Genomic DNA, 19,232 nt, shown 5'->3' with positions numbered 1-19,232 from the left:
CTTTATATATATATTATTTGCAGATGAACGGTAAAATGCTGAATAGAAATATAACATTTCCATATATAACATTTCTTTAGAATATGCACATAGCCATGCACTTCCACAACAAACAGTTTATGTATTATTTGGTTAGTAATAATGTACAGCTTTAATACATAGCAAAAAAGTATTTGCACAGTTATACATGGAGTTCAATATCATATTTGATAATATTACTTTTTTTGTGACTGCTCTCAGGGTAATCGCAAGAACTTTCCACGCATGCTCACTTCAGTTTGGTTGAACCAAGGCTGTTCGTGATGGCTGCGGGTAGTGCCTTGCTAGTGGGCTTGGTAGAAGAATTCGTTTCGGGACAACAGGACAGCAAGGCCGCAGACACCGCAACAGGTATTTCAGCCACCTTTCTCTCTGATTTGGTTTTTGAGATGAACGTCAATGAACGATACAGAAATCGCGCGTGATTGGTGGCCCAGCATGACATCTGGCTAGCATGCTAGCTAGCAGCAGGCCATCAAAACTCTTAACGTTACTTTCTGTGTTTAACCCGTCATTGGTTCAAGTGCATACTACAAAAACGGACTACAGCCTGTTCAGTAGTTATCAACGTATACAAAGTGTCAATCGATGTCTTTGAAGTCAAGCGAATGAACATATGTTGTTGGCCACAACTTGCTTGCTAACTTTCTAACCATCCTTTGACATTAGACTCTGAACCTACTTCCCTGTCCCCTAAACGTGTCTGTATGATATATCCTACTCATTGACCACTTGTCTTTCCTCTGGCTGAATAAATGCATTTTCTTTTTATTAGGACTCAAGGCTGGACAGTTTACAATACTACAGTTGGTTGAAGCGTTGGGGTAATGTTTAAGTTACATTAAGCATTATTGTCCCATTCACTATCAATGTCATCAACTTCAATGTCATGCAGTTCCAGCCAACACTAACAAGCTGACTATCTTGTCTCTGTGCAGCTTGCATCTGGCCAGCTCCCAACCCCAGACACGAGCCCGCGGTGTCCAGCTCCTCTCCAATGTCCTACAGCAGTGCCATGGAGACCTTACAGAGAGAGAAGGTAAACAGCGCTATGACACATCTTTGTCGTTTTGGTTTGTGGGTGCTATATGTCCTGTCCATGGCTATTGATTATCTTCTTTTCGTTTTGCCCTCAGTGGAAGTCCTTCTAGCATTTTATGAGAACAGACTCAAGGACCACTATGTCATCACACCACATGTCTTGAAGGGGTTGAATGCGTTGGTAAGTCTCAATCTTAGTAGCCTCATGTTAAATTTGACGTGAATATTAGATAGAAATGCGAATATTGTCAAAAGTGAACTGACAGACAGAGTATATCTTGCCCATTCCTGACCAACGTTTTGAAATACCCTCTCAGACAAAATGCTCAGTGTTGCCGCCTGGGTCTGCAGTGTCCATTCTGAAATCACTCTTCCAGGACGTTCATGTGCAGGTGAGCACATCCAACCTGCCCTGTCAAGTGTCAACTCTCCTAAATAATTAGCATACAGATATGTTTCTTATACTGCAACACTCCTGACCCTGTTTCTGCTTTCTGTGTCACTACAGTCCCTGATGCTGGTGGAGCGGTCATGTGTTTACAACATCCTAACCCAGCTTATGGAATCCAGAGAGTCAGGTAAGAGCTGTGGTCGAGTGGTAGCTATAATGGAGAAATCAGCGGGTTGTAGAAATCCTTGTGGTCAACATTGAGACTGTACAGCTTTGTAATAATCAGCATGATCTGTATGTTGCTTATCTGCATGTTGTTAAATTGATGGACCACTTTTCCCATCCCACAGAGCTGAAGGGCCTGGGTGCAGACTTTGTTTTTGGGTTTGTCCAGTCAGTGGATGGGGAGAGGGACCCACGCAATCTTCTCCTGGCCTTCCAGATCGCTAGGAAAATCATCCATGGAGGCTATGATCTGGGTGAGAACACACACATTGTTATTCCAAACTTTACAAACGTGTTTTATGTACCTTTTTTTAGTTGTGTTGTCATCTTGTGTTTCAATGTTGCTCAGGTTTACTGGGCATTGAGTGAACTTGTAACACATCCATCTTCATTTAATTGCTTCCTCAGTAATGAGGTAAAGGCATGTTGTATTCATTAAGGAACAGGGAAATGACATTGCTTGAGGAACTTGATCAGCTGTGTCTCAGGAAAACGTGCTATAACGACAAGCATGGGAAAAAAGACCCTCTAAACGTGTGCTGCACACAGGTGACCAAAACTCACCATCAACACGGTGTCAGGTAACAATAGCGACACGGTGTCAGGTAACAATATCAATTCAACACGGTGTCAAGGCATGATATGAACTCTTGACTTTTTGTTGTGGATTAACCATGTCCTGGTTACGAGAAATGAAGCATTGGCTTCTGCTTGTTTAGTCTGTGGTGTGTGACAGATGGACAGAGACTAATTCAAGCTGAGTCATGTTTCGGAAGTGAACTTAGTGTAGTCTCGCGAGTGCTGCTCGTGTTGTTTAGACTGCCGGTGTCTTTCTCTCCGGTAATGAAATTGTATCTGTAAATTGCAGCGATTAGGGTGCGCGGAGGCATGGAAAAACCTGCATGTCATTACTGAGAACAGCTCTCCTGAGAGCTCGCCTTATGGAGCACAGTTCGCGAGTCACTGGTTTAGGTTGCACATCAAGACATCCTGTTCATGCATTTCTGCTTGGACATGTTGGATGAAATGTATGTCTTGAAGCATACCCACTAAGTAACACTGTGAATGATTTCATAAGATGATAGCAAAAAAAATATATATATATATATATATATTGCATGGTGCCGCAACAACATTTTTGTGCGACCAAATCATGGGCTGGTGTCACCAACTGAAAATGTTAGTTGCACCAGTGGAAAGAGTTAGTCTGGAGTCCTTTACGTGCACACACACACGAGGACAGGTTTAAGCCCTGTTTGATGTATACCAGTAGTTGGGTTGAGATTTAACACATGTATTATCTAATGATTCCTCAATCCGTAGATGGTAATATCATGTCTGTGTTTCTTTATTCAGGTAAATTCACAGAGGAGCTGTTTGAAGTTACATCCTGCTATTTCCCCATAGACTTCAGCCCGGTAAGTGTTTGTTTGTGCAGCTGTTGTGGACTTAGACCCACCAGATGAACCTACCCAGGAGACAATGCGTATGTGACTCTCTGTCCTGTGTGCTCTGATACCTGAGCCATGTGACACCGACTAGCATCTGGCAGAGGAATATAGGAAATGGATAAGCCCCGAGTCTAAACACTTTGACAGACAGCTTGTATTATTCCATTTTATTGTGATTCAGATAGAGCTTGATAGCGGAGATCACTCAGAATAGTACTTGATTAACATTCATTTTTAAGTGTTAAGAGTATTAAGGAATGTCTTTTAATGAGCTGGATCTAAGTTCATTCAATACATTTTGTTCCGTGTTTTGAAATGGTTGACATCCATGACTGTCTCTGTGTGTGTGTCCACCCAGCCACCCAATGACCCCCACGGCATCACCCAGGAAGAGCTGATCCTCGCCCTGAGGGCCGTGCTTACTGGAACACCACGCTTTGCAGAGGTGGGGAAGACGTACTGTACTGCACACTACACACAATGCGTAGTTTCTTCCCACATCTGCCCTGTCTGGCAAGCGAGACCACACAACGCATAGCCTTTTAGAATGTTAAAGGACATCAGATATAGTCTTTGTTTATGAGAGACAGAAAGTGAACAAGTGAAAGAGTTTGGGGGTGTGTAGTCATGATTTGTTGATTGTCTCGCTTCAACAGTTCCTGCTGCCGCTGATCATTGAGAAGCTGGACTCAGATGTTCAGAGTGCCAAGGTGGACTCCCTGCAGACCCTGGTAAGACCATGTTGGTCACCTCCGATCGTCTTTATGGTTTATATATAAAAGTAAATGGCATTCATGTCTTAATGAGCTGTGTTTCATCCTCATGTTGCAGACTGCCTGTGCTTCTGTGTATGAACATAAAGAGCTAGCCGAATTCCTACCAGGCCTTTGGGCCTCGCTGCGCAGGGAGGTGCGTTTCAATGGAACCTGGGGGGCTGGCAACATCGAAAATGACTATTAGAATTGTGTGAAAGTGTCTCGAACAGTACACAAGGCATCTTGATAGTCTGAATGGAGAGTTTGATTGGCCTCCATCCCTGTGCAGGTGTTCCAGACAGCCAGTGAGAGGGTGGAGTCCGCTGGTCTAGCTGCCCTCGGTGCCCTGACAGCCTGCATCTCCCGCTCCGTCCTCAACTCTGACTCTGAAGACTACCTCAATGTCTTCCTCGACTTGGTCCTCAAAGGTAACACCCCCCCCCCCAAACAAATCTGGTTCTGGGAACAGGAACCAACTATTGTCGAAGGTGTTCGTGTATTTTGTTATTGTGTGGGGTCAGTGTATTTGGAAATGTGTGAGAGGGAGACAGACTTGGCAGTTGTTCTCCTCAGTGCTTACCCAAGTAGGAGAGGTGTTGAGAAAGGAAAAAACAGAGCAAACTAGAATGCTATTTGACCCTAAACAGAGAGTACACAGTGGCAGAATACCTGACCACTGTGACTGACCCAAAATTAAGGAAATCTTTGACTGTGTACTGTGAGCACAGCCTTGCTATTGAGAAAGGCCGCCAAAGGCAGACCTGTCTCTCAAGAGAAGACAGGCTATGTGCACACTGCCCACAAAATGAGGTGGAAACTGAGCTGCACTTCCTAACCTCCTGCCAAATGTATGACCATATTAGAGAGACATATTTCCCTCAGATTACACAGACCCACAAAGAATTTGAAAACAAATCCAATTTTGATAAACTCCCATATCTACTGGGTGAAATACCACAGTGTGCCATCACAGCAGCAACATTTGTGACCTCTTGCCACAAGAAAATGGCAACCTGTGAAGAAGAACACACCATTATAAATACAGGTTATATTTATGTTTTTTTTATTTTTGTATTTGCACATCATTACAACACTGTATATATACGTAATGACATTTGAAATGTCTTTATTCTTTTGGAACTTTTGTGAGTTTAATGTAAACTTTTTTTTAGTTTATTTCACTTTTTGTTTATTATCTATTTCACTTGCTTTGGCAATGTAAACATATGTTTCCCATACCAACAGCCCCTTAAATTGAAACATTTTTAAAATTGAGAGAGGTGGGGGGGAGATGAGAGACGAGGACATCTCCACAGAGGCAGCTTGGCTACAGATGATAGCGAGCGATGGTAAATAAATCTCAGGCTCATTGCTACCTGTCTGCTCTCGATGCTTACTCGCAACCTTCCACCTTCGACTCACCACACTGTGCGTTATTTACACCCGGATAGATGTTTACACACTTCATATAATCCAGCTCGATGTCCTGATACACGTGCCATCGCCAGTGTGCCAACCCAGCCTAATGTTTTGTAGACTGTCAGCACCACCTGTGTGAGCCGGACCTGAAGCTGGTGTGGCCCAGCGCCAAGCTGCTGCAGGCCACCTCTACCGCCTCCTACAGGGCGAGCCACAGAGTTGCAGCCGCCATCATGCCATCCCTCATAGAACAATACAACAGCCGAACACAAGTGAGTCACACCAGCCAGCTAGGTCGTTCCATTTCCGTCAGTGTTGACGCTCGTCTCCCATTCTTGACTGTTTGGTAATGATTTGAGTCAGTTCCGCGAGTCATTTCTCACATTGTGTGTTTTGCTGGCTTCCCACATAGTCAAAATCACAGTGTTATTGCATTGTAAGTTATGGCCTTTTGCTGACCCAATACTGCCACAGGACATGTAGGCAGCCCAGCCTGTTGTAAGTATCTTGGTTCTGGCTTGGTTCCTACAGGCATGTGGTTCCTTGGTTCCTACAGAAATCTTAAATTTCCGTCTGTATCCTCCCCTGTGTAGTGTGCTCAGCGGCGCACCCTACTGGAGATGTTACAGGGCTTCGTCCAGCCAGTGAAGTCTTCAGAGGAGGGTAAGTGTAACGTTCATTACTGTCCCGCTCTTTGTGCCACGTTCATTAAGAGCTGTGCGTCAATCTAGGTAACATAATAAAATAATCTCTATCAAAACCCCTCAGAGACATCTTTTAAAAAAAATGTTTTTTCATGGGCTGCCTCTCAATCCGCCACATCCTCCTATGTTGGCCTTGCGCATCTGCGGTGGAAGGTGTCCGAGCTACAGCGGTGTTTGTCAGCCCATGAGAAATCGGTCTTCTCACGAAAATGTCTGTAATGGCGGTGTTCTCTGTTTTGCTCTACGAGCCCCACAGCATGGGACTCGTTTAAAGTCAGTAACTCTGATGTGCCAATTTCTGTCTGTAATTTATGCCGTTTAGTTTGAGCTACAAACTAATTTGACCCCACTATGGAAAGGGGAGACTCGCACAAACACGATTCTTCATTTTGCTCTATGACCCCACGAGTGTCACGGAACTTTTCTGAATGTAACCCATACAAACCAATGGAAGTACAGAGGTAGTTCTGTGGGTTAAATATTTCGTCATCCCCCCCCCCCCCCTCCAATGGCTTAGACTTTTAGAGATTTAATGTCCCCTGTTCCTCCTTTCATGTTCTGCCTCTGTAGCTAAACAAGGGATTTACAATGCTTCATTTCAGGGCTCCATTTGAAAGAGTATTTGAAGCAGAATGCCATTGGAACTTGCCCAAGCATAATAACAATTTATGCTTTAGGAATGATGAGAATATCCAGCCATTTCTACTGTACAATAACTCAGTCCCTCATGAAATTTCCCTCCTGGTTTGTGTTATATGTGGCGGTGTGAATTGTTCTTTAACCTTTTCCCACCACTCACACCCCTCCTTCTCTCCCCTTTCTCTCTTCCTCCCTCTCGCCTTCCCTACTTTCTTTGTCTCTTTCTCTCCCACCTCCTCCTCTCTCCTCTCGCCAGATGAAAGTGTGCTGTTGGACTTCAGGCAGTCTCTTTGCAGTATAGTGTTCTCTGCTCTGTCTGAGAACAGTGCTGGGCTCCAGATCACATCACTGCGTGTGCTCACTGCCCTGAGCCAACACACAGGTGAGACTCCTGACCTCGCAATCCCTCTTCCAATTAACGTATACCTGACCAACACTTTTGTGACCTTTTGAGCTCATCTCACTGCTACGCAGGATTGAATTGAAGTCAGAATGAGTCTTTGTTCACATGCTGTTCAGCTTGTGGGATAGAGAATGCATTTAATTGGCTATTCAGATTGTGCTACATCTCTCCTATGCTGAGACGTATAGGTTGACCTCTACCACCTCTCTCCTAGTCCTGCTGTTAGAGTCAGATGTGGAGCTGGCCGTTGAACACCTCACCAGGCTCATCCTGGAGGAGGAAGATGCTAAAGTCAGGTTAGTACCTGTTTTCAGTTCTTCTGGGAGGGCAATCAGAAGTCTGTGGTCACATTTACACAGGCAGCCCACTTCTGATCTTTTTTTTCTTCTTCACTAATTCGTATTTTGACCAATCAGATAAGCGCTGATAAAGATCTGATGTGATTGGTCAAAAGACCAGTTAGTGAAAAATAACCCATCAGAATTGGGCTGCCTGTGTAAACACAACCTGTGTGTACCTAATCAATTAACACAAGGGTTTGGTTCTTCTCTCTGCCTCTCCCTGTCTGTCCAGCCTGGCTGTGGTTGAGTGTGCAGGGGCTCTGGCTTGTCTGCACCCTCTAGCCTTCATCTCTAAGATGGTTCCACGGCTGAAGGAGGAGATCTTCTCAGGTGGGTTAGGGTCAAAGGTCAAAACGAAATAATATAAACAAGGGTCTTTATCCTTACGTTCCTTCAATGACGTCATTCCAACCGGAGGAGGGTTACTGAATTTGAACCCTTTCCTCTCCTGTTCCCAGAGTCCATGGCACAAGGTGACAGTGCCCCGCTGTCCCAGGAACATCCCCAGCAGGCCGTGCGTCAGCGGTGTTTGACGGCGCTGGCTGCGGTGTCGTCCCGTCCCAGTGTGGTTCAGGAGAGCACACCTGTCCTGCTACAGGTTCTCACCTCCTCACACACTGGTATGTGTCACTACCATAGACTCTTCTGTCTTTGTATAGGTAGACCCTTTCTAAATATGTCTTATGTTTCGTTGTATAGGTAAACTCCCCTATCTCTCTATGTTAAAGCTGCAATATCTAACTTTTTGGGCGACCTGACCAAATTCACATAGAAATGTGAGTTATAGATATGTTATTCTCATTGAAAGCAAGTCTAAGAAGCGGCAGATCTCTTCTATGTGCACTATTTCGATGCCTCCCGTTTCCTTTTTGTCATTTACTTTCGGTTTTGTACACCAGCTTCAAATAGCTGAAAAACAGAATTTTTGTGGTGGTTGAAAATATATTTCCCAGCAGTTTAGATTGTACAATGGTTCTCTACACTATACATAGCTTGAACTATAAGAATTCTAGCAACCAGGAAATGTCGGAGCAATTTCTGCATATTGCACCTTTTGTATAAGTAGACTCTGATGACAATGAAGATGTAATCTCTCTCCCAACAGGCACTGGCTCATTTTCATTGGAGGAGGTGATCTCTGTGTGCCACAATCTGCAGAGGATAGCAGAGCATGCCCAGGACACAGAAGAGACCGGCCGCGTCTTCCATGACATCGTCATTCCGCGCCTGCTCGGACTGGCCTTGCAGGCAGCTATGCAGGGTGAGAATATTCTGACCAACTAATGCCTTCAGGCCTCTGCAACACATTGTAATGTTTTGATTAATGTAACCTTTTATTGAACCAGGAAGTCCCTTGAGATAAGGAATCTCTGGTTCAATGGAGAGCTGTTCTGAAAATGAGTAGGTGTGTTTTGGCAAACCTATGCAAACTAAATGCAAAGACCAAACTCTTTTTGACTGATGTTTTTTTTCTGCTCTGTTTTATATGTGAAGGGTCCTCAGACCATCAGAGTCCTTTAGTGGAGGAGTCTGTCCTATCAGCCATGGTACCAGTCATCAGCACCACCTGTGCACGACTACAGTCCCAGTGAGTTGGCATCACTGAGAGAGCCAGCCACCCAGTCAGATGAGAGACACACACACACACACACACATAATTGATGACGGCACATGTATTATGTCATATGTAAATATGTTGGCTTGGTGCTAACCACTAGGGTTGTAAAACTCTAGGAACTTTTAATACATTCCCTGGTTTTCCCAAACTCCTGGTTGGAGGATTCCCAGATTCAGGAGGAAACGGGCAGGAAATCCAGATTCCTCCAACCAGGATTTCTGGAAAACAATGGGAATTTATTGAAAGTTCCCGAAATTTTGTAACCCTACTAAGCTCTGCTGTGTCACCAGGCTGGCGGGTCAAACAGCTTCGCGGGCGGTGTCCCTCTTCCTGGACGGTGACATGTCCTTCCTTCCAGAGAATGCCTTCCCCTCCAAGATCCAGCTCCTCAAGGTCAGGGTTCAATGCTAAAGACACCCAGCCATCTCCTTTATCAAAACACACTTATACCTACTACTGAGGCTACTCAAGGGACAGGATGCATGCTGGGAATAAATAGAACATTGTATCTGTGAGTGGTATATTAAATGGGTTGTCCTTTGACCTTGTCCTCCAGAAGCAGGTAGGTGACTCCTGGAGCCAGTCCCAGATGGTGTGTCTTCTCATGGGCTGTGTGTGCTCGCTGCCTCGGAGCGTAAGAACGCCTTACATCTCTGCTACTCATCACAAGGCCTCAAAACCACATTGTAATCGTGTTTGTACTGTTAAATGTAAATACAATGGATACCGGTTTAATGCGTTATACTGGATACTAGTATGTTGCATTCTTAAGATATCCTGACATTTAATGGCTTAATTTAGCCTGTTATCATTGACTGACTGACCGTGTGTCCTGGACAGGTGGAGGTTCCACAGATGGATAGGCTACTGTTAGAACTGGAGGAGCTGAGCTGTACCTGTGACCATCCCCTCTCCTACACCTCAGCCGCCAAGTGCTACGCTGGGCTGGTCAACAAGAGGCCTGCAGGTGAGTCCTCCAGTCCTGTCCTTGATCTGAATGAGGATTGGTCAAGTGAATGTTGGTGAGATGGTATATTTAATGTAGTGTGTTTCTACAGGAGAAGCCCTGGACTCTCTGATAGACAGGATGTTAAAGAGGATCTCCACTGAGCTGGACTGTGCGTCCTCCTCGGTCCGAACGCAGGCGTTCACGCTGCTGCTCTGGGTTAGACCCCCGTTTTGTATTGCTACTCACATGGCAGTGTTTTATCCATTCACATCAGTTTCTATGATTTCCATGTATTCTCTATTTCGTTCTCCGTTCCCCTCAGCCCATACTTACCCTACTGAACTTCCCACACTACAACCCCCCCGTGTCTCTAGACTAGGGATCTCTGATACTCCTACGACCTCTCCTTTAGGGTGAATGGTGACTTGCCTATTGTATGTTGTTGTGGTGTTCTGTCCATTCATTCATCAAGTTGTGAATGGCTTTTCTCATCTTTAGGTGGCCAAGGCTCTCCTTCTCCGCTACCACCCTCTGTCCACAGCCCTGACTGACAAGGTAAGGGACAGTCCTCTGTCCTCCTACACACACACAGTCTGTAGTTTAATTGTTTTGTCTCTTCTCCCCTAGAAAAATATCTCTACCTCAGTAACCTACACACACACACACACACACACACACACAGCAATAATCCTGTGTCGGTCTCAGCTTTTCTCCCTGCTCAGTGACTCAGAACTGGGTTTGTTAGCTGCCGATGGATTCTCTCTCTTGATGAGCGACTCGCCGGACGTCCTCAACCGCGGTTGCAACGCCGACATACGCATCATGTACCGCCAGCGCTTCTTCACCGAGAACTCGGCCAAGCTGGTCCTGGGCTTTAACTCTGCAGCCCAAGGTACTGGAGAGGGACACATTTTCAATGCACTACAGATACTGGCCACGTGTTGAAACTTGTTAACCAGTTTGTGAGAGTCCTGTTCATTGTACCGATTCTTAACTTTCCCTTCCTTCTCTCCCTCTGCAGAGAGGAAGTCTGGCTACCTGAAGGCACTGTCTCACATAGTGAACAACCTACCCAGACAGGTTCAGCTCACTGAGCTACCAGCAGTAAGTAGAGAGGACCAGTAAAACAGTATAGATAAGTGCCAGACAAGGGAGCAAAAACAGGAACAACTTAGAAATGCATTTTTTCCATGAATATATTCCTGAAATCTAAAACACATATCTGAGAGGGGTGTGGTATATATTTTTATTTCACCTTTATTTAACCAGGTAGGCTAGTTGAGAACAATTTCTCATTTGCAACTGCGACCTGGCCAAGATAAAGCATAGCAATCTGACACATACAACAACACAGAGTTACACATGGAATAAACAAAACATACAGTCAATAATACAGTAGAACAAAGAAAACAAAGTCTATATACAGTGTGTGCAAATGAGGTAAGATAAGGGAGTTAAGGCAATAAATAGGCCATGGTGGCGAAGTAATTACAATATAGCAATTAAACACTGGAATGGTAGATCTGCAGAAGATGAATGTGCAAGTAGAGATACTGGGGTGCAAAGGATCAAGATAAATAAATAAATACAGTATGGGGATGAGGTAGGTAGATAGATGGGCTGTTTACAGATGGGCTATGTACAGGTGCAGTGATCTGTGAGCTGCTCTGACAGCTGGTGCTTAAAGCTAGTGAGGGAGATATGACTCTCCAGCTTAAGTGATTTTTGCAGAGAACTGGAAGGAAAGGCGACCAAAAGAGGAATTGGCTTTGGGGGTGACCAGTGAGATATATTCTTAGGCACAACACAATGCGAAGTGTCTGGATACAACCCTTAGCCGTGGTATATTGGCCATATACCACAAACCCCCGAGGTGCCTTATTGCTATTATAAACTGGTTACCAACGTAATTAGAACAGTAAAAATAAATATGTCATACCAGTGGTATACAGTCTGATATACCACTGCTTTCAGCCAACAAGCATTCAGGGCTCAAACCACCCAGTATATAAAATTCTTATTTTATCCATCTGTGGTGAGCATTATATCCCACTATGGTACTGTTACAGTGCCTTCAGGAAGTATTCACACCCATTGACCTTTTCCACATTTTGTTGTGTTACAGCCTGAATTTAAAATCGATTACATTTAGATGTGTCACTGATCTACACCCAATAATGTCAAAGTGGAATTTTGTTTGTAGAATTCTTTTACTAATTTATTTTAAAAAATAATTAAAAAGCTGAAATGTCTGGAGTCGATAAGAATTCAACCGCTTTGTTATGGCAAGCCATACATTCAGAAGTAAAGATTTGCTTAACAACTCCCATAATAAGTTGCATGGACACTGTGTGCAATAATTGGGGTCAACATGATTTTTGAAAGACTACCCCATATCTGTACCCCACACATACAGATAATTGTAAGGTCCCTCAGTGGAGCAGTACATTTCAAACACAGATTTAACCACAAGACCACAGTCAATAATCTACTGACTGGCTTTCTTGATGTCTATAGTATTCTTTCTGCTTTCCGCTCAGGTTATGGATGGGTCACTGCAACCTTAAAGGTCCTAAATGATGTCACCATTACCCTTGATTCTAAGCAATGTTGTGCTGCTATTTTTATTGACTCGACTGACCATTCCATTCTTGTGGGCCAGTTAAGGAGTATTGGGGTCGTTGGCCTGGTTTTTCTCAAAGAGTGCAGAACATCTGCTGTCTCAGCCAATGCCTGTCACCAAGGGAGTACCACAAGGCTCGATCCTCAGCCCCACGCGCTTCCCAATTTACATCAACAACATAGCTCAGGCAGTAGGAAGCGCTCCTCTATTTATATGCAGATGATAGTCTAGCTGGCCCCTCCCTGGATTTTGTGTTAAACGCTCTACAACAAAGCTTTCTTAGTGTGCAACAAGCTTTCTCTGCCCTTAACCCGAGTGGCGCAGTGGTGTAAGGCACTGCATCTCAGTGCTACAGGCGTCACTACAGACCCTGGTTCGATCCCGGGCTGTATCACAACCGGCTGTGATCGGGAGTCCCATAGGGCAGCACACAATTGTCCCAGCGTTGTCTAGGTTAGGGGAGGGTTTGGCTGGGGTAGGCCGTCATTGTTAAATAAGAATTTGTTCCTTACTGACTTGCCTAGTTAAGTAAAGGTTTAAAAAAACTACAAAAAAACATGTTCTGAACACTTCCAAAACAAAGGTCATGTGGTTTGGTAAGAATGCCCCTGTCCCCACATGTGTGATTACTATCTCTGAGGGTTTAGAGCTTGAGTTAGTCACCTCATACAAGTACTTTGGAGTATGATTAGATGGAACACTGTCCTTCTCTTAGCACATATCAAAGCTGCAGGCTAAAGTTAAATCTAGACTTGGTTTCCTCTATCGTAATCGCTCCTCTTTCACCCCAGCTGCTAAACTAACCCTGATTCAGTTGACCATCCTACCGATGCTAGATTACGGAGACATAATTTAGAGTTCGGCAGGTAAGGGTGCTCTCGAGCGGCTAGATGTTCTTTACCATTCGGCCATCAGATTTGCCACCAATGTTCCTTATAGGACACATCACTGCACTCAATACTCCCCCTATCTGAGATACCTACTGCAGCCCTCATCCTCCACATACAACACCTGTTCTGCCAGTCACATTCCGTTAAAGGTCCCCAAAGCACCCACATCCCTGGGTCACTCCTCTTTTCAGTTCGTTGCAGCTAGCGACTGGAACGAGCTGCAAAAAACACTCAAACTGGACAGCTTTATCTCCATCTCTTCATTCAAAGACTCAATCATGGACACTCTTACTGACACTTGTGGCTGCTTCGGGTGATGTTGTCTCTACCTTCTTGCTTTTGTCTGTGCCCATTAATGTTTGTACCATGTTTTGTTCTGCTGCCATGTGGTGTTGCTACTATATTGTGTTGCTCCCATGTTGTTGTCTTAGGTCTCTCTTTATGTACTGCTGTGGTGTTTCTTGTCATGATGTGTGTTTTGTCCTATATTTCATTTTTAATCCCAGACCCCGTTCCCACAGGAGGCCTTTTGGCAGGACATCATTGGAAATTAAAGTGTTCTTAACTGACTTGCCTATTTAAATAATGGTTAAATAAAATACAAAAAAAGACCAGGGAGGTTTTCCAATGCCTCACAAAGAAAGGCACCTATTGGTAGATGGGTCAAAAATGTAAAAATTACAAAAGAATTACTTAAGTCCATTTTTGTCCCACTTTAACACATCAAAATGTAGAAAAAAAATCAAGGGGTGTGAATATTTTCTGAAGGCACTGTATCTTAAGGATGTGGTGATGTCCTCCTTTTATATTCTCTACTGTTTGGTCAGCTCCTGCCCCTCCTGCTAGAGGCCCTGTCCTGTCCAGACCAGGCGGTGCAGCTGTCCACCCTGTCCTGCCTGCAACCTGTCCTCATGGACCCCCCCTCCGCCCTCATCACTCAGCTGGAGGCGCTGGTGGGCCGCACCCTCACCCTCACCACAAGCCCTGCTATGGTACGTATCATACACTAAGTGACCAAAAGTATGTGGACGCCTGCTCGTCGAATATCTCATTTCAATAACATGGGTATTAATATGGAGTTGGACCCCCCCTTTGCTGCTATAACAGCCTCCACTCTTCTGGGAAGGCTTTCCACTAGATGTTGGAACATTGCTGTGGGAACTTGCTTCCATTCAGCCACAAGAGCATTAGTGCGGTCGGGCGTTGATGTTGGGCGATTAGGCCTGGCTTGCAGTTGGCGTTCCAATTCATCCCAAAGGTGTTCTTCCACACCGATCTCGACAAACCATTTCTTAATGGACCTTGCTTTGTGCACAGGGGCATTGTCATGCCGAATTAGGAAAGGGCCGTCCACAAACTGTTGCTACAAAGTTGGAAGCACCGACGCGTCTAGAATGTCATTATATGCTGTAAGATTACCGTTCACTGGAACTAAGGGGCCTAGCCAGAACCATGAAAAACTGCCCCAGACCATTATTCCTCCTCCACCAAACTTTAGTTGGCACTATGTATACGCCGTTTATCCTGGCATCCGCCAAACCCAGATTCGTCCATCGGACTGCCAGATGGTGAAGCGTGATTCATCACTCCAGAGAAGGTGTTTCCACTGCTCCAGAGTCCAATGGCAGCAAGCTTTAAACCACTCCAGCCGACGCACAAACTGTTCTTGTGCTGACGTTGCTTCCAGGGGCAGTTTGGAACTTGGTAGTGAGTGTGGACTATTTTTGCGCTCTTTAACACTAGGCGGTCCCGTTTTACAGTTGACCGGGCACCTCTAGCAAGGCAAAAATTTGACAAACTGACTTGTTGGAAAGGTGGCAGCCTATGTCGGTCCACGCTGAAAGTCAATGAGCGCTTCAGTAAGGCCATTCGACTGTTAGTTTGTCTATGGAGATTGCATGGCTGTGTGCTCAATTTTATACATCTGTCAGGAGCTGGTGTGTCTGATATAGCCGAATCCACTAATTTGAATTGGTGTCCACATACGCGTGTGTGTGTGTGTGTGTGTATAGATAGATAGATATGAGACACCACACACTGCCAACCAATAGCAGGCAGACAAACACATACACGCTATCATTATAAACGTGACATATGCCAATGGGACAAGTATTGAGAAAGCTAAATAGATAGGAGTCAAATGTGAGCATCAGGCAGAGATGTGTTCTCTCTGTGACAGTTGTCCCACAGATCTTATATCTCATTCTCATTATTATTCCTCTGTGCCAGAGGTATTGATTCAGCCGTGTCCCCGCGCGCATTCAATAATATGCCATTTAGTAGACACTTATCCAAAGTGATGTACAGTCGTGTGCATACATTTTACGTATGGGTGGTCCCGGGAATCGAACCCACTATCACTATAACCCACAATAGATCTGCAAATGAAATGCTGCTTGACTGTACCGGTGCGGTCTTTAGCCTGAAATGCAATTAATGTCATAAACCCCAAGAGTGCAACTCAGCGTTTTTGAAATCTGGACTATTCAGTATTGTAGCTGCAACATGAACCAAGGTAACCTTGAGTACCATTGTCCCCAATCCCCATACAGTGCCAAAACACTTAACTTCACTCATGAAGGTAATTTTTTTGTCTGTCTCTCTCCTCGTCCTCACAGAAAGTGCGGATAGCCTCTCTGCGCTGTATCCATGCCCTCTCCCGCTTTCCAGAACATGAGGTAAGACTCGGTCCTGGACTGCACAGAACACCCTCTGTCAGCCAACTGGCCACGCAGATGGGACTTTAACAAGTGATTGTGATTGGCTTTAACAACCGATTCATATAAACTCTGGTCATAAACAAACCCACCTTTCCTCTGGCAGATCATGCCTTTCCGTGCGAGGGTGCTGCGTGCCCTGGCTGTGCCCCTGGACGACCTCAAGAGGATGGTGAGGAGTGAGGCGGTGGTGGCACGGAATGAATGGTGAGGCATTAGATTTCCTCAAACATTCTCACAACTACAAGGGTTAGTCATTTCAATCTGTTGAATCCTGTTCCATTTCTAACAGACAAGAAGTCAATATGGCACGAAAGCCTAACAGAGAGAAAAACAGGCCCTGAATTTCTCTCCATTGTGTCAATGGAAGGTTTCATTACAATGTGTGTCTCCTCATGTGAAGGTTCCTACTGGGGAGTCCAGGGGGAAGGTGAGTTTAGCCCCGCCATTACGGACTGGTTGTGGGAGGGGACAGAGGGACCGCCTGCTCCTGAGGAAGAGGCTTTGGATCCAGGCATGGGACCCAAGTTTTGCCCTTGGAGTCTGGGACATCTCACCACCACCCACAGCACTTCACCTTTTACACGGCCATTTTTTAATTTTTTTGTACTGCTACCCTGACCGTCATTAGACTGACCACCACTGCATGGTGGCATGGACCTATAGGTGACCGCTAACCGTCCACCATGGAAGGACTCGGCGCTGCACTGAAACAAGCTTGGCACAGAGAGAACCATTTCTATCTACAATATTATGCCTTGAAATCATGAGTTGCAAGTCTAACATTTGACCTCACCCTGCCAGTTGTGTACGAGAGCTACTGATTTACGTACATTGACTATCTAACCATAGAGGACAATATTAATGTGTTTAACATCGCTCGTGAAGATGCCATTATGAAGAGTCAACATTGTATTGGAAGGGTTGATGCAGCTGGCATATGGTAGGCTGCACATTTCATTTCACTAGGCTAACTTTGAACCTCACAAAAACATGCCGAAGATATGTGGACAATATTTAAATGTCTAACTTAAGCCGTCAATAAAACCATTTTTGTAAATGAATCAGTGGTTTAAAATCAACAAGAGCTCAATCAAAGAAGCTGGATGAAGTTTCCAAAAACAATCCTTTATCAAATATTAAAACAATACAAGCTAATATCAAAAGTAATGATACAGATGTGCGCAATATAGTGAAGCAGTTTCTATTGGTCATGTCACAGCAGTCAACTTTCACTATGTCAACCACATAGCCCCTCCCTCCTGTTACAGGCTGGCCACAAGAAATATCCCCCGACCATTCTAGGAATTCTAACTATGGTGGCCATATTTGAGACCAGCTTGGAGAAGCAGCTTCTAAGAGTGTATGACCATGTTAAGTGATCTTAATGTTGGTTAAGCCAGGTGTACACTACACAATCTTAACATCGCTGAGCCTCTCATATTAAAAACCTCAAGGATCTGACCCTTTCTTTTTCTCCTATGTTCGCCTAAAATGACATACCCAAATCGAAACTGCCTGTAGCTCAGGACCTGAAGCAAGGATATGCATATTATTGATACCATTTAAAAGGAAACACTTTGAAATTTGTGTAAATGTGAAATTAATGTAGGAGAACAACACATTAGATCTGGTAAAAGAAAATACAAAGGGAAACAAGTTTTGTATATATGAAATGCAAGAGGAAGATCACAATGTATTATTCCAGTTCAGGTGCAATTTAGATTTGCCACTAGATGGCAGCAGTGTCTGCAAAGTTTTAAACTGATCCAATGAACCATTGTTCAAGATGGTATCAAGTCTGCCCAAATGTGCCTAATTGGTTTATTGATACATTTTCAAGTACCTAACTGTGCACTCTCCTCAACAATAGCATGATATTCTTTAACTAATAGCTACAGTAAATTGGACAGTGTAGTTAGATTAACAAGAATTTAAGAATCTATGTTCTTGTTACTTACGTCATGCTCATCACGTTAGCGTAAAACCATCCCCCGGGGGGGACACTGATCCCGTAGAGGTTAAACGACCTCTTTCCTGTAGTTGTCTTGCCAACGTAGTGGTGACGACTAAACCATGAAAAACTGCCCCAGACCATTATTCTTCCTCCACCAAACTTTAGTTGGCACTATGTATTGGGGCAGGTAGCGTTATCCTGGCATCCGCCAAACCCAGATTTGTCCATCGGACTGCCAGATGGTGAAACATGATTCATCACTCCAGAGAAGGTGTTTCCACTGCTCCAGAGTCCAATGGCAGCAAGCTTTAAACCATTCCAGCCAACGCACAAACTGTTCTTGTGCTGACGTTGCTTCCAGGGGCAGTTTGGAACTTGGTAGTGAGTGTGGACTATTTTTGCGCTCTTTAACACTAGGCGGTCCCGTTTTACAGTTGACCGGGCACCTCTAGCAAGGCAAAAATTTGACAAACTGACTTGTTGGAAAGGTGGCAGCCTATGTTGGTTCACGCTGAAAGTCAATGAGCGCTTCAGTAAGGCCATTCGACTGGCAATGTTTGTCTATGGAGATTGCATGGCTGTGTGCTCAATTTTATACAGCTGTCAGCAACTGCTGTGTCTGAAATAGCCGACTTCACTAATTTTAAGGGGAGTCCACGTGTGTGTGTGTATATAGGGTATGTTAAGAGACAACACACACACTATCATTATAAACGTGACATATGCCAATAGGACAAGTATTGATAAAGCTAAATAGATAGGAGTCAAATGTGACCATCAGGCAGAGATGTGTTCTCTCTGTGACAGTTGTCCCACAGACCTTGTATCTCATTCTCATTATTATTCCTCTGTGCCAGAGGTATTGATTCAGCCGTGTCCCCGCGAGCATTCAATAATATGCCATTTAAATGCACACTAAACGATGTGGCAGACGGGTCAAACAACATTATTCACTTGTTTGTGAGGATTCTAGATACCACGCTATCTCGCAAAAACAATATTAGATTTAATGTAGCTACAACGAGCTGTCTGAACAGCCTCAAACATTTTCAGACAGACTTTCACGCTGT

The 19,232-nt window shown here is 44.5% G+C and overlaps 1 protein-coding gene across 3 annotated transcripts; it reads left to right on the top strand.

The window, feature by feature from the left end:
- The first annotated feature begins 250 nt into the window (after window positions 1-250).
- On the top strand, window positions 251-17,269 carry LOC106578995 (MMS19 nucleotide excision repair protein homolog). Of its 3 annotated transcripts, none has more exons than XM_014158374.2 (31): window positions 251-390; window positions 815-863; window positions 978-1,078; window positions 1,176-1,261; window positions 1,398-1,472; window positions 1,589-1,658; window positions 1,822-1,950; window positions 3,053-3,114; window positions 3,506-3,592; window positions 3,804-3,878; window positions 3,979-4,056; window positions 4,192-4,330; window positions 5,439-5,593; window positions 5,915-5,984; window positions 6,921-7,046; window positions 7,282-7,363; window positions 7,641-7,738; window positions 7,867-8,028; window positions 8,514-8,669; window positions 8,903-8,996; window positions 9,317-9,419; window positions 9,586-9,660; window positions 9,867-9,993; window positions 10,085-10,191; window positions 10,474-10,530; window positions 10,681-10,867; window positions 10,997-11,079; window positions 14,316-14,480; window positions 16,107-16,166; window positions 16,312-16,412; window positions 16,609-17,269. In XM_014158374.2, the coding sequence occupies exons 1-31, from the start codon at window positions 303-305 to the stop codon at window positions 16,637-16,639; spliced, it is 3,078 nt and encodes a 1,025-aa protein (XP_014013849.1). In that variant the 5' UTR covers window positions 251-302; the 3' UTR covers window positions 16,640-17,269. The 3 variants fall into 3 exon arrangements, with proteins under 3 accessions (XP_014013849.1, XP_014013850.1, XP_014013848.1); XM_014158375.2 differs by having other exon boundaries at window positions 9,583-9,588; XM_014158373.2 differs by having other exon boundaries at window positions 252-390; window positions 9,583-9,660.
- Window positions 17,270-19,232: the final 1,963 nt, after the last annotated feature.

Source organism: Salmo salar, chromosome ssa19, assembly GCF_905237065.1.
Source record: "Salmo salar chromosome ssa19, Ssal_v3.1, whole genome shotgun sequence".
In the NCBI taxonomy this organism is placed as follows: Eukaryota; Metazoa; Chordata; class Actinopteri; order Salmoniformes; family Salmonidae; genus Salmo; species Salmo salar.
This window is presented reverse-complemented; position numbering and strand designations above follow the sequence as displayed.